The sequence below is a fragment of the Barbatula barbatula genome (genome assembly GCF_947034865.1).
Source record: "Barbatula barbatula genome assembly, chromosome: 2".
Taxonomy (NCBI): domain Eukaryota; kingdom Metazoa; phylum Chordata; class Actinopteri; order Cypriniformes; family Nemacheilidae; genus Barbatula; species Barbatula barbatula.
Window position 1 is genome coordinate 29,387,146 of NC_136767.1, and position 23,491 is coordinate 29,410,636.

Sequence of the window (23,491 nt, forward strand, 5' to 3'; positions counted from 1 at the left end):
CACCGTATACAACTTATATTTTTCTTAAATAAATAATTTTTGCGATTGTGACATTGTGACCTACTTTAAGTACATTAATCAAAAAAATTCATTGTTATGGGTCCTGTATAGGAGGTTTCAATAATTCTCATTATTCTAAATGGTGATTCTCATACTGTAATACAGTACGTAATATTAATAAAATAAGCATAAATTAAAGCCAGTACAACAAATTCTACAACATGGTACTTGTCAAATTAAGTATTACAAGAAAAAAATAAGCCTTATTTCCCCAATACAACACTGAGACATTGGGTAAATGTATGTGCTTACTTATAAAATAATGTCACAATGTAAAAATGTATTAAACATCAGCTCTCTTTGAGCGAAATATTGTCTTATTTCTGGTGGAGAGAAAGATGACCACAACCTGTCCTTTTTCTGAGTTTCACCCAATTTAACTTTAAAAACTGTCCTAGTTACAACACCGCTGCAATCTGGTATGTTGTTGCACACATTTGATACTCTGCTTCCATTCCAATAACTTAACTTCTTTTTGTTTTAACAAGTCAGTCTGTAAATGTACTGAAATGTGCACCGCATATAAATTAATTAGGCTTTAAAATTAAAACATAAAATTGAAATGTAAAACATAAAAGAGAACTTTGGGTTTCTAGGCAGGATCGTGCACAGTGTCGCTGTTTAGACGGAGATAGAGCCCTCCCTGAAGTTGGTTTTCCCAATCAGAACGTTTAACAGAATGGCTTTTCCCTCTCTACTTTCCTTCTGTGCCTTTTTAATGATGTCATCAAGTTGTGACTCATCCTGTCGCCCCCCAACCAGGTAACCCTTGCCCCCATAGCCATCAGCTACGATGTGATAATCTGCAAGCAGAAAACAAGAAAAAAAAACGAATTCATACTTTTGTATCCAAATACATGTATAGAAGAAAGTCAAATGTCAGTGCTGCTGTATTCCTTGAGTGTACAACTGCTGGACACTATGCAATCCTATAATGTCACAGGTGCTACGGAAGACTCAACAATAAATTACTAAATAACAAAAATGGTAAATAACTGTGACCCAGACTTCTCTTTTAAAGCGATTTTACACGTAGTTGAACTGTACGGTACAACAACATTCAAGTAAATAATTTCCCTGGTTAGTAATATGACATCACAGGTCAAAGAACATACATGCAACAATATCCTTTTTCTGAAAAACATCTTGATCCACAAATTTTTTTGAAGACTCGGGAGGTGTACTGTAAACTTCAAACTCGTGCTAAATCCTACATTTATGACAACATTTTGAAAATATTATTAGAGTAAACCATCTCACCTGTGAAGGCGAGACCACAGGCTACATTGCTCCCGAGCAAAGGCACTTGTTCTCTGGAGATCTGACTCCAGCAGGCATCATTTCCGACCAGAGCGATCACTGGTGTCTGACATGACGTGAAAAAACAGCTCATTTACAATCGTTCTGGCTTATATACTGCATTTATGCATTATGCACTTACAATATAAGTCTATGGGGACAATCACATAACATGCTTCATCTGCTGTTGATCGCATATGGAAAGGGTTAAAAATGTTATGATTTTTTAATTCATTTGTAAATAAATCAAATGTAATCCAAAACCCTATTACGCCCTGTCCTGTCTTTTAAATAGATATGTAAACTACTTTGTCCCCAGTACATAAAAGGGATTTATATGTGAGGTTTGGCCGTGTTTTCCCCACCTTGTGGCGTGTAAAGGTATCAAATTCAGCTACACTGTATCCAAGGGAACCATCACCGTAAATGATCCAAACCTGTAACACACACATCGCACCACGTGGGAAAAGCTGTTTCAATAACTGGGGCAAATGTCACTACAGTCAGGTCAGCTAGGTCCTCTGGTCAAACAGAGATCAATATCAAAGCATTCAATACAATTTAACTTCTTTACAGTCTTACCTCAGAGTCAGGTCGACAGAGCTTGGCCCCCAGAGCAAAACCTCCTCCAACACCCAGAGTCCCAAAAGCTCCTGGAGTGAATAGCAGAAAACAGAATCATCAATTCCTTCAAAACGGTGCTTTAGATGTTCACAAACAGGTCAAAAAATATCGATAGTCCTGCTAACCTGGGTCTAGCCAGCGCAGCGGGCCCCGCGGCCTCATGATATAAGCAGCACTGCCGACAAAATCTCCCCCGGCGGCCACTATGATGCTGTCCTCATTCAAAAGCTCATCCACCCGGTGCAGAACATTCAGAGGATTCAGATGCATCTCTGTCTTCTCATCTGCTTTGGCTCTGAGATAAACAAATAGGCAGCGAGATGAAACTGAAGGGAGTTATAGGTCATAGGTTTACACATTCAGTCTCCTGAGACAAAGCTGACATGCAAGCAAGAATAGAAAAGGTGGGGAAAGTTCACCTGTTAGTTTTCTCTTTGACGTAATCTCCTTCTTTCAGACTTTGAGGCCATTCCTCTGGGCATCTGTGTCCCTTGAGGGCTTTAGAGAGACGCAGGAGGAAAGAGCCAGCATCGCCTGAAACATTTGGAAAACAAATTGTCAGTGTAGAACCCTTTTTTAGTAGTGTATATGTACTGTATGTATACACAGGTTATAACTTAAATTATACAAATATGATGTAGCTGTAATCCGCTGAGCGGCTAAACTGGGAGTGCTGTATTTGTGACGCATCAAAAAGGACATCATACATACAAAAAACAGAAAGCTTTCCAATACTCCAATTATTACTCCACAAACATGTTGCAAAAATAAATTGCTGGTCAACAAAGAGTACACTTACTCCCCATTCACCCCCTCCTGACCCACAACAGGTGAGCAGGTGCCCGATAACCACTTCCTACATATCTCACGACCCCTCCCAAATCATGTGACGCATTTACCATTTCATGTCCACTACAGATGGATTTTGATTCTAGTTTATTTAGTGCAGAGCTTTTTAAACTTCAAAAGGTCCCAAAAGATGTCCCATGTGCTTTAAGACCACACATTTTATATACATATAATATACACAATAAAGTACAGTCTCTTTACAAAACATTGATCACAAGATTGTAAGTGTGTAATGTAAATGATGTGCCCAAATGATAAAATACTGTAGTAGAGTATACTATAATATTTACTATAGTAAACTGTAGTAAAATGTCAAGATACTCCGGTATAGGGTGTTCAATTAAGTATAGGCCTATTACAGTTAATGAATTAAAACTAGTTAGATACTATAGTTAATACTATAGTACAGAGAATTTTATTTTCATTAATGTATTATACATTATGTATTCAGGAAAGAAATTAAACTGCACTTCTTCACCTTGAATGGCCACTGTTGGTTTCCAGAACATGTCCGAGTTCTTCAATAGCTGACTTCTGTCTCTGTTAACTGCAATGATTTTACTCCGTCGGTTCAGCACCCTTCCATAACCCAATCTGAAGTCACACACTGTGCCTACAAACCAAAACAAATCATGTATTGACATCTAGAAAAAGAATAGCTTAGTTTTCTAAGCATTCCGAACAGTATAAAACCATAGAAAATAAAAAGACACTAGATGGCGCTGTTACTCACCTGCCAGCAGCACAAGATCAGCATCTTTCAAGGCATCTCTCCTGTTCTGTCTGATGTGCAGTAGACTGTTCTTTCCCAGCATGCCCCGAGACATCCCACCCAGGAAGCAAGGAATGCCTAAAGACTCTAGGGCCTTTCTGTAAGACACACATCCAAAAAGAGAGTTCAAACTTCAACCATGAGTTACATGTCCGGGTGCTATAAATCAATAATTGTTGCCGTTTTTGGCTCATGCTTACACAACTAAAGCATTATTCTATATGATCAATTTATTCAATACATACAGTAACTGTGTTGGTTGCATATGGAGCATAAAAACCCTTTGGACCTAAAGCAGTGGTTCTCGAACTGGGGGCCCCAAGATTGATCCAGGGGGACACGGAATTTGTATCATACTTTTCACGCAATCAAACACTAGAAAAATAACCAAAATTATTTATGTTTCAGCATTGTATAACTGAATATGTTTTTGGTTTCTTAAAATTCTAGTTTAGGATTATGCGACTTTATTTTGGGGAGGGTCGAAAATGCACTGTACAACAAGGAAAACGTTCGAGAACTACGGACCTAAAGGGATAGTTCACACCAAGATTTAAACTCTTTTTTTGTAAGAAAAATAAATATTTGTTCTGCAGAATACAAAAGAAGATATTTGTTGGTAGCCAAACAACACCGCCCCATTGACTTGGCCCCAAAATGATTTCTCAACATATTTTCTTTTCCACATAAAAATGAACCAGAAGTTTTGAACCACATGAGAATATAATTTTTTGAGAGGATTTTTTTTGAGTGTTATTTTATACTTCTAATGCCCTTTATTGCAAAGAAAAATAAATAGTAAGCAGGTCTAAAGTAGCAGAACGGGTTTTTTCACGATATGATTTAAAAAAATGTAAAGGTGTCAACCAGTATATGTCAATATTAAATGTTTAATGTTTACTGTTTAATGAAGGAGGGGTGTCTTTAAATATCTAGACTGGCACCACAAAGACAATAGGTTTAATATCCAGAAGGGGATTGATGAACTACTCCATGAACGAGTATGACACAAACTGGGTAAAGACAGAATGGCTAAATGACCTGACATCATCTGCAGGTGTAGGCGGCAAGGTTGCTTGGCTCCCCAACAGTATGACGGGTTTCTTGGCTCGGCTCACCAGTTCCACACATCTTTGAATCTGGAAATGAATGAAACAACTTGAATACCGAGTCATGTAAATAAGATCTAATCTGCCGTGTCTGAAGTAAAAGTCACAGCTTTCTAGATCATTTCATTCTGCCCTGTTATGGTTCAATTCAAAGATGATGAGAATCAAATGAGATCTAATGTGACGCAACCATAAAAGCAATTAATAATACATCTCAAATGGCCATTAAATGATTGACAGGTCTCACCTCATCCTCTGTGGCCTGCGGGATGTGAACGGGAAGTGGGGAGGGATCACGGTTTTCCCAAGCTCCAGCAAATAAGTTAGATAAGTGATTTTTAAGATACCTGGCGGATAACAAACAAAAACACTTTCAACGTAAAAGTGATTGCCTTTCCTTTAATAATGAAATAAAGCGTAAGAAAATTGGAGGAAATAAAAAGTGAGAAATGTTTTACCGTGCAGTGATTTTGCCCATAAGACCTTTGGGAGTGTTTTTAGGGGCAAACTCTTTTTCCACCACATGGAAAGGGTACAGCGTGTCTATGGGAAGCTCGATAAACACTGGGCCTGTGAAATTGTTATACACATCAAACTGTACTTATGCACACAGAGTCAGGTCATGTACTCTCTAAAAAGTGTGATTCACTATATCTTAACTTAAAAGTGACATGTTTCAATCACTCACAAAAATGATAAATGATTAAATGAAAAAATGGTCATTCGCAGCATTACCTGGTGTGCCAGACTGTGCCACGGCCAATGCTTTTCTCACAGTAGGAACGATTTCTCTCACTGTTCTCACTGAAGCACAGAACTTACAGAGGGGTTTAAAGAGAGACATCTGGTCAAAATCCTGCAAGGCTCCTCTACCCTAAAAAACACAAAAATCGAATGTCAAGAGGAAGAGTGGTGGGTTATTCTTGTACAAATTGTAGATTTTCATATTTATAACAGATCACAAAACCATCACATATATGACACACACTTAAAATATTACTGTTCGCTGTATTAACATAAACAATTAATGTCTTAAGCTAGGATCTCTTCTACGTTACACACACGACTCAACAGAATGTTCATATCAAATGTATTTTACAGTAAGATATACTATGTCTGCAACTTTTCAGCACCAATGAGAATTTATGGGATCAGATTGACAAAACATTCTTAGGAGGACAATACTCACATATTTATATCCACATCCTAATTTTATTTAAAAAAAGGAGTTTTATGTTCTTGCCATAAAGATCAACAGAAGTTAGAATAGCTTCACAGATGTTTTATACATGGGTCGAAATAAATTGATAAAGTGATTTTGTGTCCATAGAAAGCACATTAAATGCAAGTAAAATGTCTTTTTACTTACAACGTAAAGTTTCTTGGACAATAAAGTCACAATTTGGTTGAAATACTGTTACATTGTCATTCAGCGTAACACAATATGTACAAATTCAGAATTTTACTTATTAAAATATATAAAATAATTAGGGGAGCATTTACATTTTATTGTGCTTTAAATATGTAAAAAAGATTATTGACCATTGGCCGAATTTTTTTTTTTACAAATCATTAGCATTTAGTGTGAAAGTAACTATTCTCTTTTTATATGTGATAAATAGATTTTTGTGATAAATAGACTTATTTATTTTATGCTTAAACCCTTTTTCGTCAAAAATAAAAATTATTTTAGCAGTGCGGAATTTCATTTGAATATAATGATGATGATATAATGACATTCTTGTTCAGAGCAAGTCGAAACATTGAATGTCACAAGTATTCCGACAAATATAAAGTAACGACTTTATAATACAAGAATAAGTGTTCACAACATCATAATGCTAGCTAACAGTTTACTTTTAATAGCTTATTGTTTGGCATCATACGTCTTCCAGAAGGAAATATTATGCGCAAACAATGGTGTCAGAGACTCCTCTATATTAAATTATGAGCGAAAGAATCCCTCCACAATAATTGATCATTAATGTCACTCAACACTTCGTGTTAATATATACATGAGAATGCGATGTGCTTGTTACACTGAAAGGCTTGATAGATAAGTATACTGTAAGCTCTTGACCGGGCAAGTAGAAACAAAGCATGTCATTTTATTCTTAAGAAAAAATGAAGCAAACATTGAAGTTTCTTCTTTAGCTCCGTTCCTGAAGCTTCATCCCTGTACACCTGTTCTTCTGTTCATACTGAAATGAGATCATTTGCTTTGTTATTTTCTTTCTAGTGCGTTTCTTCTCTTCAACATGCTTCGTAAGATCCCGGGTAGAGCGGTTCAATAATAATATAAAAGTAATTGCTGACTTATTTGCTCTCTGTGTGTACACTTGTACTGGGCGGGAGGAACCAGGAGAGTTAAGATAAGCCTTGAGGTGAGGTGATGAATACACATCCAGTTTACTGTGTCAGAGATACATGGAGATAAAACCCTGTAATTTCATCACTACCACAATCTCATGAGTGCAGAGAAAGCATGTTAAGCATTCTTATACACACAGTTGTTGACAGACTCAATATTAAACTCACAACTTGCGCATGAAATGTTATATTCAAGTTTTAGAATTAAATTCATAAAATGATTTCTACTTTCAGAGCCTCACTGTTGCGGTCAGGGGGTTACCTCTGTGACGGACAGTTACCTGATATAATCTCACACCAATAGCGATATGAGGAACAGATAAGGCAGAGGTGTTCCAGCACGCCAGGCTGAGCAGAGAGTATGTAAAGTGAACCTTGAAGTAACTTTCTGACCTGCAGTAGAGTAGCAGCTGCACCACCGATGAGAAGCAGAGGAGATTCGGCCATCTGAGCGTTCTTCACCGCAGTGACAGTGTTGGTCAGTCCAGGTCCGGCCGTGACTGCAGCCACACCCACTGTGCCTACAGGGGCAAAACACTAGATTATCACCATCTAACATCCTCATGCAACACGAAGGACCCTCTTGCTTTCTTAGATTTGTTCTTACCGGAAAGTCTTGCCACGGCATCGGCTGCAAACACAGCCGTGGCCTCGTGCCGCGTGTCGACGATGCGGATGCCCAGTTTCTCACAGGCCACCAGGATGGGCGAGATGTGTCCTCCCACCAACGTAAAGACGAATTTGACCCCGTGAGCCCGCAGGACCTCCGCCACGCTCTCTCCTCCATGCCGGGGACTCTTACTTTCTGTCTGGGTGTCACAGACGTTGACAGTTAGAATAACATTCCCTGGTGTATAATGCAACAATCTTTGTCACTGCGAGGGGAGGAGAATACGCCTCAAGAGAATAGAATAATAGACACATTGTCGGATTGTGGGAGTGGTGTTTCCCTGTCCTGATTTATGGATATCTGCCAAAACAGGTGTTCTGCACGAACGTGTTTACATGCAATGTTGCAGTAAAAACTTGCAGTGTTGGCAATACAACAAGAATGCTTAAGTGTCAAATAGGCGCATGAGATCAAAGACAGCAAGGCTTGTGATGCAGTGAGCTGCGCGTGCACACCTGTCTGCCATCCCCTGGGATCCAACCCACAACCTTGCGATGTTTACACAATATCTTCCTCTTACCACTGAGATACAGGAAAGCTAGATGCAGCGAAACCAGTTTACCGGTTTAGTCACGTGACATTGGACATATACCCTAACATTAGAAAACCAAATGCCAAGTGCTGCTGTGAATAGAGATTTCCCTCTTCTCCCTAACTTTTGTCTGTCTATCACCATCTATGTTAGAAACTAAATGTTTAACCGGCTGACACGAGAGAGCGTGAATGGCTGAGGTACAGACTCAGGTTTACCGGGAATGTCTTGGCTTCTCTCATGATAGATCCGACTATATGCTTGCAGATCTTATAGATCCAAACTCCAGTTTGGCTAGTTCTCTCTTCGTCAGGAAATGACTAAATCAGAAAATATGAATACTGTGAACGAACCACCAGGTAGATACAGAGATGAAGGGAAGAACAGCAGGCAGGAGATGATGTGATGTTGAATAAAATGAAAATGATTTATTTAATAATCTCAGTTGTGCTCAGTCTCTGACTGCACAAAGATTCAATAGGTATTATTATATGAACCTAATGTATGTATGTTTCTACTCAGACCTGTCACTCACCTGAGCCAGAAGAGGAACTTCACACCATGGAAGCACATTCAGTTCCTAGCATTGTAGAGTCTGTCGGTCATCAGGGGCCTGAAGTGATCCTGGACAGTATGGCTTTGACGGAGGAGGAACGGAAGGCCATTCAGGAGGCAACAATTGAAGTTTTACTAAACTGACTCTCAATAGGCCTGTTAGGAGCTCAAGGTGTATCTGATAGCTCACGGGATCATTGTGTGATTCTAACAATCTAAAAAGACAACCAGCTTAGTTTTGTGTGAGGCGGGTCGACAAAAAAAGCTTATTCATCCCTGACAGTTGAGAGGCTCACAACAGACATGAACCATGTAAATGACAAAAAGAAGAAGTTCATATCCTACAACGTTACATCAGAAGTCAAATATGGTTTAGTGCTAAAAAAGTCTGGTTTGTTTGAACCCTTTGGGTAAAATATGGTTTATGGACATTTACATTTAGCCGACGCTTTTATCCAAAGCGACTTACAGACGGGTAAACAACGGAAGCAATTGGAACAAAATAAGGAAAACAAAAAGCACAAGTGCAATATAAAAGCTGGTCTCGCCTACCACAGTATACAGAGAAAAGACAGAAGTATTATTGTTTTTGTTTTAAAGAGTAAAAAAGAGATTGAAGTCAGAACTGATCGGTCAGGTGTTGGTGGAAGAGAATCTACAGATCTTGTAGCAGCGGGCAGATCCGATCCAGAGAAGGTACGTGAGAGAGATTAGAAAATGAACATTGAAAATGTCTGTATTTGACCCAAACTCGGTTTGAAACAACCCAACCTTTTTTTAAGCGTATTAATAATACTAAAAATATATTATTTATATACAATATATACAAAAACATATCAAATGTAGTTAACACGGATTCCATTTCAAACACCATTATGAACCATCAGTTGTTTACCATTAAAACCAGAACAACATTTCTTAATGTAATATGTGTTTTATTCCTGTAGGATTCAATGGTGTTGATAGGTTCTCATCCACCCAATAAAATCCCACCAATAGAACACAACACACTACCAGTAGAGACCCCCAGATACCATTAAAGCTTCCTTTAAAACCAATACAGCTCTCACTGTGAACATTTTTTTCAGCTGGGATGTGACGCACATTATTATCAGCACAGAAAACTGATTTTAAATTCCCCACCATAGTGAGTTTTCCATGCGCTCCAGGATCCAAGTGTTGAGTTATCAGAGATGCGTCTTATTCTCACAGAATGATCTGTGCAGTTCAGCGGTATCTGTGACGTCCAGATCACTGTGTCAGCAACAGCATTCAATGACATCTGTCAATGCACAGAAAATCATTACTGTCCATACGAATAAAAACACAAAACTCTGTGTCAGGAGGCAGTGGGACGGTTAAACTCACTCTGTCGATAGTTTCCATGTTTTTTGTGCGACCAACTTGTATTTCATACGTCTGATTTCTATGTTCTTCACTCGTCTTCATCTCCAGTCTCCACATGTCCAAAGCCCGAAGTTTGAAGATGTTCGGCACAGTGATGTCATCTACAAGAACATCATCGAAATATGTAACATAAATAATGCTTTACATCGCTAGTCCTGGGTGCTTTACATATTTAGTGTGAATGTAAACATTAATACAAACAATGTTTGAAGAAAAGCAACTTGACAAAAGAACTAAAATGAGTATTTTTTAAGCAGAATGGACATAAGAAAAACAAATGATATAAAACAGCAATAAATTCATCTGACCTGAAGAATCACATCTCTTAACATGTTGAAAGATGATGATGAACATAAGTATGTTTGTCCAAGAGTAAATCATCTCGGTGGATGTACAAGACCTCATGTTGGATTCATCTCTGCTCTTCTGTTCAATGTGTCACTTTCTCCGCCTCCTGCTGTCTGCTCTTTACATTAAAGCCATAATGCCTGTGGAATCACATTGATATCACTTTGTATGAGTCAGAAAGTGTTTCAATGATGTTTATTGTTTGGTGTTGAATGTTATTATATTCTGGTGTCGATCATTGATATGCTTTTAAACTCAACGCTATTATATGGATCCTTTATATAAACGAAGAGCTCCATCCACCGGTCATTAATGGAAATGCGTTTGAAGAATATTAATACATCATCCATTAAACTCATGAAAATACCAACAAACAACCCACAGATCTCACGAATGAACAAAGTTAAAGGTTTACATTTTACCTTAATTATTAAATCAATTATTTGATCATTCATAATGTATCTAATTGTTTAATTATACGTTTAGATTTGAATGTGTCACTAAATATGTTTGAATAAAAAACATAGTTTATAAAACTAAATACATAAAACATGTAAATACTTATTAGGTAAATTCGGCGAAATAGCAAAGGCTCATAAACATGCTCATCCCATTCTTCTGTTATGTACTCGATACTGGTGACACAAACATTATAAATTGTTATTATTATTTTTGTTTGTCTGTATTGAATTTTTTAACTTAACTTTAAACGCTTTATTTTCTTTAACCTTTATTTTGATGTCGGAAGAAACGTCAATGGCGTCGGTCACGTGATTTTCGGCGCCATGTTTGAATATGCGCATGCGCGACCAATTTGAGCTTCATCGCTTAACGTCAAAAGTGTGTCTGGTTAAACTGAAAGTGGCCATTATAAGAGACATTACAGATACTTAGCCGATTGCAGAGACTTTAGTATGACCCGGGTCAGATAACATCCTCCCAGAACACCTTAGCAACGCCTTAGCAACACTCTGCAGGTGCGGGCGGATTATTGTAGGGGTTTCTATTAATAACACAATAAATGATGATCATATTTATTAATAAACTTTTTTAGTACCAAACCAGCGATTCTCTCCAGTTAACTAAAGCCTCACATCTTCCACCTGTTTTTTTAACAGGGCCTAAAACACTCTTAGCTGTTATAAATACACTTGTAGCCCACTGCTTCTTAGGGCTTATTGCAAAGAAGCGGTTATTCCATATGCTTAGCAAGGTTTCATGAAATAAAGTAAATAAGTGATATTTAGGCTATGTAATGCAGCCAGCATTTATTAATCTGGATATTTTATAACAGCTCATAACACTCTGCTCAGCCAATCAGAATAAAGGACCAGAACTGACCGTTTTATCATTTTGTTTTAGAAGCCCCTAATGGACAAAACACTGGACACAGTTCCCCCCAAAATTTATCTCATATTGGGAATAGCCTTCGTTCAATCTAGACTGTTTTACAAAAACTTTTCAAGTGTGCATCTTGTAACAAATCAATGGCTCTGGTATATTTTAAGATATATTATTTTAAGGTAAGGTTTGTCATGTGTATCTATATGATTGTGTGTGTTAGACTTTGGTTCTCTTGTTCTTTGTGTCAGAACACATTACATGTTTCCTAACCATGTGTTCACATCTATCACCATCTATAACCAAGTCAACACACACACACACACACACACGACACAGGACAATTCTGAAAATAGACTCAATGTCATGAAACCTGAGGAAAAACACCCCAAAAGAAATTATGTAAAGTTGTTTTTGTTTTACAGAAAACTGAATCAAATTGTATACGGTATACGACTTAATGATCTGTATGTGAAATAAAACATCTAAACAACGGAAACAGGAAGTGCTTTGGTACTAGTGTTGTTTACGTCTTGTGAAATGCTCTATAGGAATGAAGAAGCTGTTTTTTGGTTGGAGGGGGCTTTGCGTTTTTAATAATAAAGTATATTTCAAAACGGTAAAGAAAAACGTCTCGGTTACGTATGTAACCTCCGTTCCCTGATGGAGGGAACGAGACGTTGTGTCGACAGAATGGGGTTTGACTTGAGAACCTACCTTCTCTGACTGACTTGAACAGGCCAATGAAAATTGGCGAATGAAATTTGCATGCCGGACTCCGCCCCCGGATATCCGGGTATAAAAGGGAGCCGGCGTGCCGCATTCATTCACCTTTTGTGCTGAGGAGCCTGAGGATCTTGCCCCGACTGCTGCAGCGGGCGGCCAGTGTTGTGGCATGAAGGACACAACGTCTCGTTCCCTCCATCAGGGAACGGAGGTTACATACGTAACCGAGACGTTCCCTTTCTGTCGGTCTCTCGACGTTGTGTCGACAGAATGGGGTTCCTCGGAAAACGCCACAGCGCTGTGCCGCGTCACAATTCCTCGCGAAGCGACGCTGACTGGCCTGGGCGTGTCAGACGTGAGCGCTAAGCATGAATTGCAACCTTCCAGCGGAAGGGAAGGAGTCCAGAGCTTTCAAAAAAGATGGGAGCCCCTTCCACCGGCCGTCACGGACGGCGGCCTAGTTCTCTTAACAGCGAGAAGCCGCCCGGCACCGTAAGGCCACTGGGAAGCGTCATTCCCCCCTGAGGGAACGCGCTACGGAGACCACTTCCTACCGCAGGGAGGAGCTTAGTGGAGATTCACACACGGTCTCACCGGATAGGGGAGAGCACGTGGGAGACATGCAGACACGAGATGGTGTCGCGAGCAGGTGAAGTACACCTGGGAGAGGTCATGGGCCATCGATTGAGAGCCATTCATGAGAAGACATCAGACGGAACCGCCCTGTGGGGGGGTTACTACGTGTGGAGCACTAGGCCTTGTTTGAGTCACTGCTAGAGCTCAGAAACAGGCCAAGGGAGGCAGGGCTGCTCCGCCGAGCCCGACGCCGAGGAGTGCTTAGTGATGGATGGAATGCCTACTCTTCGCCCACGTGGGGGGAAGAGGGGAGGCTGGATAGCACCACGTCTCACCTATGGAGGAGTGCTATCGCAGGCGTACGCCCACCGGCTGCCGGACTTACCTGGCGGTGCTTCGTAAGACTCTGGCTGATACCGGTTCCACGCGGAGGCTGTAGAACCTCGCGAAGGTGCCGGGCGTAGCCCAACCCGCAGCTCTACATACGTCTGCCAGAGGGGCGCTCTGAGCCAGTGCCCACGAGGAGGCCACACCCCTGGTGGAGTGTGCCCTCACTGCAAGCGGGCACGGGAGATCCTGTGATCGGTAAGCCATTGATGGCGTCCACGATCCAGTGCGCCAACCTCTGTTTGGAGACAGCCCTCCCCTTGTGCTGACCTCCCAAAACAGACAAACAAGCTGCTCAGAGCTCCAGACGCTCTGCGTGCAGTCCAGGCAGAGGCGCAGCGCGCGCACTGGACACAACACGGAAGGGGTTGGGTCTTCCTCCCGAGAAGGGAGCGCCCGCAGGTTCACCACCTGGTCCCGAAAGGGAGTGGTGGGAACTTCGGGCACGTAGCCAGGCCGGGGTCTCAGGATAACGTGAGATTGACCAGGCCCGAACTCTAGGCAATCCGTGGCCACGAAAAATGCATGTAGGTCCCCTACCCTCTTGGCGAGCGCCGCTAGGAGAGCCGTCTTCATCGAGAGATGAGAAAGAGCGGCATCTCTGAGGGGCTCGAAGGGGGGCCTCTGGAGGCCCGCCAGGACCACATTGAGGTCCCAAGAGGGAACGGAGCGCGGACGGGCCGGATTCAGCCTTCTCGCGCCCCTCAGGAACCTAATGACCAGGTCGTGCTGTCCCAGAGACTTCCCACTAACTGGCCTGTGATGAGCGGCAATTGCGGCTACATACACCGTCAGCGTGGAAGGGGAGAGATTGCTCTCGAGTCTCGACTGCAGGAAGGACAGCACGCTCCCGATCGAGCATATCCGTGGGTCTTCTCCACGAGAAGAACACCAGGACGAGAAGAGGCGCCACTTAAAAGCGTATAACCGCCTCGTGGCTGGGGCCCTAGCCTGAACAATGGTCTCTACCACCGCTGGGGGTAGACCACTCAGGATCTCCTCGTCCCGTCCAGGGGCCAGACATGGAGGTTCCAGAGGTCTGGACTCGGATGCCACAACGTGCCCTTCCCCTGAGAAAGGAAGTCCTTCGTCAGGGGAATCGGCCAGGGGGGAGTTGTCGTCAGGAGCATTAGCTCCGAGAACCAAGTCCGGTTGGGCCAGTAAGGCGCAACTAGTAGCACTTGATGCTCCTCTTCCCTGACTTTGCACAAGACGTGTGCAATGAGGCTCACTGGGGGGAAGGCGTACTTCCGCTTGTCCCGCGGCCAGCTGTGCGCCAGGGCATCCGTGCCGAGGGGGCCCTCAGTCAGGGAGTACCAAAGCGGGCAATGGGTGGTGTCCAGGGAGGCGAACAGGTCCACCTGTGCCTGCCCGAACTGCACCCAAATGAGCTGGCGCGGGGGTGGAGCCGCCACTCTCCGCAGGGCGTCGACTGACGAGAGAGCGCATCGGCTGTCTGGTTCAGGTCGCCCGGGATGTGCGTGGCTAACAGAGACTTGGTCACCTGCTGGCTCCACAGGAGGAGGCGTCGGGCGAGTTGCGATAGCTGCCGTGAACGAATACCACCCTGTCGGTTGATATATGCCACGGCAGTCATGCTGTCCGACCGGACCAGCACGTGCTTGTCCTGCACGAGGGGAAGGAACCTCCTCAGTGCAAGCAGCACCGCCAACAACTCTAGGCGATTGATATGCCAGCGCAGGCGGGGGCCCGTCCAGAGACCCGACACTGCGTGCCCGTTGCACACAGCACCCCAACCCTGCAGGGAGGCGTCTGTCGTCACCACGACGCGCCCCGAACCTGCCCAAGAGGGACCCCTGTCCGCAGAAAGGTCATTGAAGACCATGGGGTTAGGGTGCGCCGGCAGAAGGGCGTGATCGCGACGCGCCTGTTGCCGGTGTGCCACGCACTCCAAGGAACTCTGCTCTGTAGCCAGTGCTGTAGCGGTCTCATGTGCATCAACCCGAGGGGGACCACCCCCGCCGAGGACGCCATGTGTCCCAGGAGCCTCTGAAAAAGTTTCAGCGGGACCGCTGGCTGCTGCCTGAAGTTCCTCAGGCAGGTCAGCACTGACTGGGCACGCTCGGAAGAAAGACGTGCAGTCATGGAGACAGAGTCGAGTTCCATACCGAGGAAAAGGATGCTCTGCACAGGGGAGAGCTTGCTCTTCTCTCGGTTGACCTGTAACCCCAAATGGTCTAGGTGCCGGAGCACCAGGTCCCTGTGTGTACACAACAGATCTCGCGAGTGCGCCAAGATGAGCCAGTCGTCGAGATAGTTGAGTATGCGCACCCCCTGCTCCCTGAGGGGAGTGAGGGCGGCCTCCACGACCTTCGTAAAGACTCGAGGAGACAGGGACAGACCAAATGGGAGGACGCGGTACTGATATGCCTGTCCCTCGAAAGCGAACCGTAGGAACGGCCGGTGACGAGGGAGGACGGACACATGGAAGTACGCGTCCTTCAGGTCGATCGCCATGAACCAATCCTGACGCCTGACGGACGTCAGAATGCGCTTCTGCGTTAGCATCCTGAACGGCAGCTTGTGTAGGTGCTTGTTCAGGGTACGCAGGTCCAAGATGGGGCGCAGCCCGCCACTTTTCTTGGGGACAATGAAATACGGGCTGTAAAACCCGGAGTACATCTCAGCCAGAGGGACGAGCTCGACCGCCCCCTTCGCCAGAAGGGTAGCGACCTCGGCCCGAAGCACGGGAGCATCTACTCCCACTGATGTGAAGAGGACGTCCCGAAACTCGGGTGCGCATAGCCGAGACGGATCGTTCGCTCTAGCCAGCGTGCCGGTCTGGGAAGAGCCAACCAGGCTCCCAGGTACCGAGACAGGGGGACCAGAGGTTCGATCTGATTCACTGCCCCCGTGGGGGGTGGTTCGATGGCTGGCAGTACGGCTCCCTCGACGCGGGGGGGACCCCGGGGAGGAGAGCGGCTCTGCCGAGGTGCCTGTCGGGCGATATCGCGGCATACCGCACCGTCTGACTGAGGGTGCTGGTGGCCACTGAGAGTATACCCAACCGTGTGTCTCGCCGAAACACAACGTGGGGTTGCCGAACACCGTCCTGCGGAGGGTGAGAGCGGCTGTGAAGAAGACCCAGGGAGAGAGAAAGCTCTTTCTGTGAGAAAGTGGGCGCCAGGCCCTGAAAAGGACCCGGCTGGTGTTGCTGGGACGGGGCAGGCACCGTCCCAGTCCGACCCTCTAGCGATGTAGTTGCCAGGGTCGGGCCCGGTGAACTCGATCTCCCTGGGTTCACCCCGTCAGGAACGCTTCTGCTTCCGCGGAGGTTGGTGACGGGATGGTGCTCTCCTCTTCGACGTCCTTCTCCGGGAGGCCGCCTGTGCAGGGGGCGCTGGGGCCGGAGTCTGAGTCGGAGAGGGGCGGGGCTGCTGGGAAGCAGACGCCGCGCGGGACCTCGACGGACGATAGGCGGCCGGGTCGCGGCGGGGCAGAATCGCCTCCGTCTGCTTCTGTACAGTCGAGAACTGCTGCCCTCGACCGTATCACCAAACAGCCCACCCTGCGCGATGGGAGCGCCGAGAAAGCGAACCTTCTCAGCGTCCCGCATCTGTGCAAGGTTCAGCCAAAGGTGTCTCTCCTGGACCACCAGTGTGGACATCGTACGACCCCAGGGCTCGCGCCGCCACCTTTGTCGCCCGAAGAGCGAGGTCAGTGGCAGTGCGGCAGTAGCCCAGGGTCGGACTTTCCCTCGTGCAACTCCTCCAACGCCCTGGCCTCCTGCAGGATGGCCATGGCGCGAAGAGCCAAGGCAGCTTGACCCGCAGCGTTGTAAGCCCTCGACACCAGCGATGCCGAAAACTTACAAGCCTTGGAAGGGAGCCTTGGTCGATCTCTCCAGGTGGCAGCTGTCTGCTGGCACAGGTGCACCGCGACTGCACGTTCCACCTGAGGGATGTCGACGTAGCCCTCAGCTGCCCCGTCATCGAGGGAAGTCAGGGCGACCGAGCTAGTCTGACGTGCACGCGCCGAGAAGGGGCGTTCCAGGTCCGACTGAGCTTCTCATGCACTTCCGGGAAGAATGGTACCGGTGCCGACCGTGGCCGGTCCCCAGATACCACGTGCGTTGGGCGGACTTACCTGGCAGTGCGGTGCACTGCAGCCCAACACTCGCGGCCCGGGAAAGCATGGTTGACATCTCAACGTCCGCTTCATCCTGAGCTCGACCCCCCGGAGGGGGAAGCTCTAAGGAATCGTCAGGGTCGGATGCCAAGAGGACGCCCTCCGATGCTGCGAGCGACATCTCATCGTCGTCACGCCCCGTGTCCGAGTACGTGACGGAGGAACAAGGCGGCGTACCGCCTTTTCCGAGACGGTCAGACGAGCGAGGCGGGGCGTGAACGGTCCGCGAGCCGATGGCTGACGGATTGAGGCTCACGGTAATTCCCCGATCACCCTCGGTGCTCGCCGAAGCGGACGGCAGGGCTGATGCCACTGCTGCCGCAGAACGGGAAGCACTCGAGGTGGCGGCTGATTCTCGGAAGAACGCAGCTACCCGTGAACGCAACGTCTGAATTACCATCCGCGCGCAGTGACGCAACGTCTGGACAGCCATCCGCGCGCAGTGACGCAACGTCTGACTAGCCATCCGCGCGCAGTGCGGGCAAGATGTATCCACAAACGCTGCCTCAGCGTGCTGGAGTCCCAGACACACGAGGCAGACATCGTGTCCGTCCCCTTCCTCGATGAGTGCGCCGCACCCATGAGCACAGCGGGACATGCCGCGCTGAAGAAATATTAAGCCCTGAAAAGGGCTCGCTCTTTAGAGAGATGCCTTGGAAGTTGCCGAGACGCCCAGGGGAAGTCACAGGAAAAGGGACAGTCCGCTGCACCACGTCGTAAGACCAGCAACACGTAGATAGTATCTGCAGAGTCGTCAGCATCAGGATGCGAAGGCTCCGAAGAACAAAAGGTGAATGAATGCGGCACGCCGGCTCCCTTTTATACCCGGATATCCGGGGGCGGAGTCCGGCATGCAAATTTCATTCGCCAATTTTCATTGGCCTGTTCAAGTCAGTCAGAGAAGGTAGGTTCTCAAGTCAAACCCCATTCTGTCGACACAACGTCGAGAGACCGACAGAAAGGGAACTTGTTCTATTAAAAGCAACTTCATCTCTTTAAGTGGAATGACCTTTGATCTTTAGTGATAACACGTCATCAAAATGATTGTGGATTGAAGGAGAAATGCAGCTCATGTTTGTGTTCAGTCATTCTGTTTGTTCAACCATCATATTTAGAGAACAGATGTGACCCATTGATCTAAACACACACGGCTCTGAGAGGATATTGATTTGTTGACCTCTTTTAGTGGATTTAGTTGCATTTTGGATTCTTTTCTCCCGCAGAAGTATTGTGGATGATGCACGATTGTAAATTAAATGCGTTTCTTTGACTGTAAACAACACTATTATCATGACCATCAGAGAGCATTTCAGGATTTATTGCTGTGAGACTGTCAGATTGTAAGTCAGCGTAGTATGACGTATCCAACACGAGGAAAGTGAATATGCCTTTATGGGAAAAGGACTCAAGTAACAGTTTTAAAGTTGCTGATGTACTTCATGTACAGTGTTATTTGAAGCACGGTGAAGTGAACAGTATAAATGATTATAGTGATGGTAATGGCAGGGTGCAGGTCTTTTAGCGTGCCGATATGACTACAGGTAGGAATTCTGGTCCATAGCCTTTGACTTCAATAATCAAATGTAATCTTTTAGCCTTTATCTTGTTCAGATGTCCTGTGTGGGATGGGTTCTCCTCCGCAGTAGATATTTCTCATTTGATAGGAAACATCTACTGGTTTAAACTTTTGCTTTACCTTTTCAGGAGTGACATGCCAAGTCTGTTCGCCGTTGAACATGGTGAACCTCAGGACTTCTCGCCCGAGGCTTTATAATATCTGCTGTGAGAGTTTGAGACAGGAATGAGTTTGTCTAGTGTTGAATGAGATAAGAGACGGACAGAGATAACACTTTCATCAGGAGACAAGATGACTTAGAAGAAAAGGGTCTAATGTGGGCCAATCTGAATCTAGGAGTTGCTCTCAGTTCATGCACATCTCAGCTTCCATCGGAGTTATTTCTTTGTGATTTGATGACAGAACAGTGATATTGAGTATAGATTGTGAAAATCAGTGATGAATCAGATTCTGTGTGTTTTGATTGTCATGTCATGAGTGTTTGTAGGTAAAGCTGGTACAGAACACGCACTTGTGTCTCTTTTGCACTCTTCTGTGAAATAACCTCAAAAACTAGCGAGACGTTTGTAATGTTTCTAAACTCACACGCTATGTCTGGTCTCTTCTGCACCGGAAACAACAACTTTTTCTGCCACGATATGGCACGACACGGATAATTCACAACACGGCAACAATGAGAACACTGCTTTTCTGTCTGATGTAATCCACAGATATCTGTGTAATGATGTTTTATTGGATTCTTGGACTTGTGGTTTTTGGAACAGCATTAAATGGTCAGAATGAATAAGTGCCATCATTTTCCTTTTTTACAGAATACACGGTTTCACTTTTTTGTAACTACGTCACATGTTCGATGGTACAATAGCTTGATCCTGAACAATGAGAAAGGGATTTGTTGAGATACAACATGGCTTTTGAAACACTTTAAACTTGAGAACCGCTTTGCATTGCCTGATGGGTCATTTTTGTTATTTCCATGGTGTTGATGGAGAACTTTTATTAAAAGCCCATAAATGTGATCTATAGTTATTTGTTCTGTAACAAAGGGGCTAAATTTAGCCATTTAGTGAATAACTGTTGTAAAGAAATCACACTGTACAAGTTCAATCCAATGAGTTAAATTAAAACAAATATGTGTTTGTCAGCCATCTGTGTCCGGGAGTGATAACATACATCCAAACTGTGTTTAAAGACATTTTCAATTTGTTATATTTATTTATTATATTGTTGAGAAGCAGATTTACAGGAAACATATATGAGAGAACCGTATGCATAAAATTAAAAATACAAAAATGTAACTAAATATGTTTAATATATGAAGAGTTTCATTCATAACTTTCATTCACAAATTTCAAACATGTATTTTTTTATTATTGTGCATTCCAATGAATATCAATCAAACTGCAGTTGGTTTGTTAAGCCATAATAACTAAAGAAATTCAGCCAACAAAAACACAACAATAATGAAAAACAATGAGTTTTCTCATTATGAAACCAAACTCATCGTAGATACATATATTGCACATAAAACACATTTTTGCTCTCTAAGGATTTACCATAAACTAGTATATTATTAGCCGACCAACGTTACCATAGTTACCAGCTGTCACCCGTTTGTCGCTTCATAAGCCTTCGTGCGGGTAAAGTAATTCCACATCATAATAGCAAACGTGAACTAAAACATCATAACTCGAAAACCATAAAAATAAACACTTAGTTTTACAGCGTCTATGAAAAAAACAACCCCTGTTTCTTTAAGAGCTCGTGACTCGCGCTTGTTACATTTCGTTATGACGTCATCAGAGGCATTTATATAGACGCGCTGAGCTTCGACTCTTCAGTTCTTAGCAGCGCTCGAGACGAGATCTCTACTGGTGACAAATGGTGTGTGACAGCACGTTCAACCGTTGCATCGCTGGTTCGAGGAGAAAAGGAAAATCATCTTGGTGTATGAAAATCCATCCACGAGCTTGAAGAAACACCTAAAGAACAGCGGGGGATTTCTGCATGAAGCGGAAGCACGTCTCTTATTAAAGCAGGCAGCTGAAGGTGTAAAACACACCCTGGACCACAGCGTTTTTCACCAGCAGATCTGGTCCAGAAAATTCTATATAGACAAGAGGACAAAGCTGCTCAAATTAAACCTCTTTGGCCGTAAGGAATTCCTCCCCTCCCTCGAAGAAATCCGCGCATTCAAGGGTAAGTGTGAAACAACGTTTTGAACATCATGTACATCACATCCAAGCTTAGTGCTGCAACAATAACACTGTTGGAATTGACTGTGGGTTGGGTGCCATGACATATCCAATAGATATTCTCTAATCCAACAAGAGACTGATATCTCACTGTTGGCTGTCGGGCTAAACTGTGAAAATCTCTTAACTATGTTAACAGGTCGAGACATCGAGCTCGGCCACATGGAGGCCGAGAGACTCGATGCAGAAACATTAACAGTTTGGTGTCTTGGCAAACTGGCCTATGAAATGATGCATGGGCACGAGCCCTATAAAACCAAGAAGGGGAAAAAGACCAAGACACTAGACCTGGACTCCAGTTTATCCAGAGGTGAGAAACATACATGACAACATTAATGTGCCACATGAAGAGAACATGAGACGCATAACTAATGATCTTTTGTAAATTCTTTCACAGAGTGCCGTCATTTCCTCACCAAGTGCCTGGAGAAAAATCCAATGCGCAGAATAGATCTGCAGGAGATGATGGCACACGAGTGGATGAATGAAGTACAGGAAGGTAAAGAAATATTGGGAGTGTAATATACAGTTTAACATTCAACCAGTGGCGGCTGGTGAAAAATATTTTAGGTGGGGCTGTTTGTGTGTGTGTGTGGGCATCTGGGGGGATCCTCGCTCTATAGCACTAATTAATAAAATCACAAATGTGAAAAAAAGTAGATAGATATGTCTAATAATGACAATTCAGAATACAAAAATGTGCAAACAAACACAAATACATATAGGCTATAGAATACAGAAACAGAATTTCTGTTACTGCTTACCTCTATTGCCAGATGCTGTTGCGTTTCTTCTCCCATTGCCCTCCGTCTCTTCGGGGGTGGTTCCTGTACGGGTCCCCTATACTCCTCATCCTCAACTAGAGAAGGAACGGAGTCCCTGATCCAAAATAAGTTTCACAAGTCACTGTCCACCCTGAAATTACTGTATCAGAAACCAACTTGCTGGAGATATAAACATAATTTTAATAAAACTGTATTAAAATATGTGCTATTGTTGTGTTGGGCCTAGTCAATGTTATCTAGATTCATCACAAATAAATTCACTAGTCTAACATGGTGGCGAAATTGTAATATTTATGATAGGTTCTGTTGTGCTAAGCCATGTGGATTTATGTTTTTATTCTTTAGGCTGCATAAGCATGTTTTTAGCCAATATGCAAAATCATAGCCTACCTGATCACCTGTATGCTGTGAGTGAACCTCTGGGTGATCCCTGCGATGAAGACAGAGTCTATGTTCCTCTTCTGCAGATGGTTAAACAGCATGTCTACATGTGGCATGATTTTGTGGAATAACGCCAGGATGAAACAGAAAACCTCATTTCATGGACTGCGCTCCATTCAGTTTAAACATTCCCAAGAAACTCCAGGACACAGAGGATTAATTTCCGTAAAGTTTACTGAGACTATTGTGAAACTGTAATACAACACAAATTAAATGTATATTAATATTAAGTACAAATACAAAGTAACAGAAAGAACAACGCGAATCATCTACACAGCAGTAATAAACATAAAGCTAACTTAGCTGTCTCAAGATAGTTACAAAGGATGAAAATAGGCACTGTTAAATATTCCACGATAGGAAATACTCACAGATGTTGCTTTAACAAAAAAGGATAGGAAAAAGCGATCGCCGGAGAAACGGGCAACTGGTAGAGCTCGCACACAACAACGGCTGACTACCGCAGCGATCTACTTCCTGACTGAGGCGCCTGTATTACGTCGCTATAGTAACAGGACAAACAAATCGCGCCAAACTGCTCAAACAAAATACTCGCGACATGACACTCCCCGCTTGGGGTCTTTAAAGAGCCCACATTAATTAACAGAATCAGTCTTTGGAGAAAAAAGCAAAACCACTTCTGTAACGGGCCGAGAAAAG

General features: G+C 44.1%; 1 protein-coding gene across 1 annotated transcript in view; it reads right to left on the minus strand.

Annotated features, from left to right (window-relative positions):
• Positions 1–681: 681 nt before the first annotated feature.
• Positions 682–23,491, minus strand: part of LOC306902979 (2-hydroxyacyl-CoA lyase 2-like) — a gene marked incomplete at both ends in the record, with an annotated part of 44,022 nt that continues 21,212 nt past the window's right edge. The window contains 6 exons of the mRNA XM_079471899.1: positions 682–863; positions 1,321–1,426; positions 1,725–1,796; positions 1,942–2,012; positions 2,109–2,278; positions 2,403–2,517. Of these exons, the coding sequence (XP_079328025.1) occupies positions 682–863; positions 1,321–1,426; positions 1,725–1,796; positions 1,942–2,012; positions 2,109–2,278; positions 2,403–2,517 (716 nt within the window). The remainder of the gene's footprint in view (positions 864–1,320; positions 1,427–1,724; positions 1,797–1,941; positions 2,013–2,108; positions 2,279–2,402; positions 2,518–23,491) is intronic.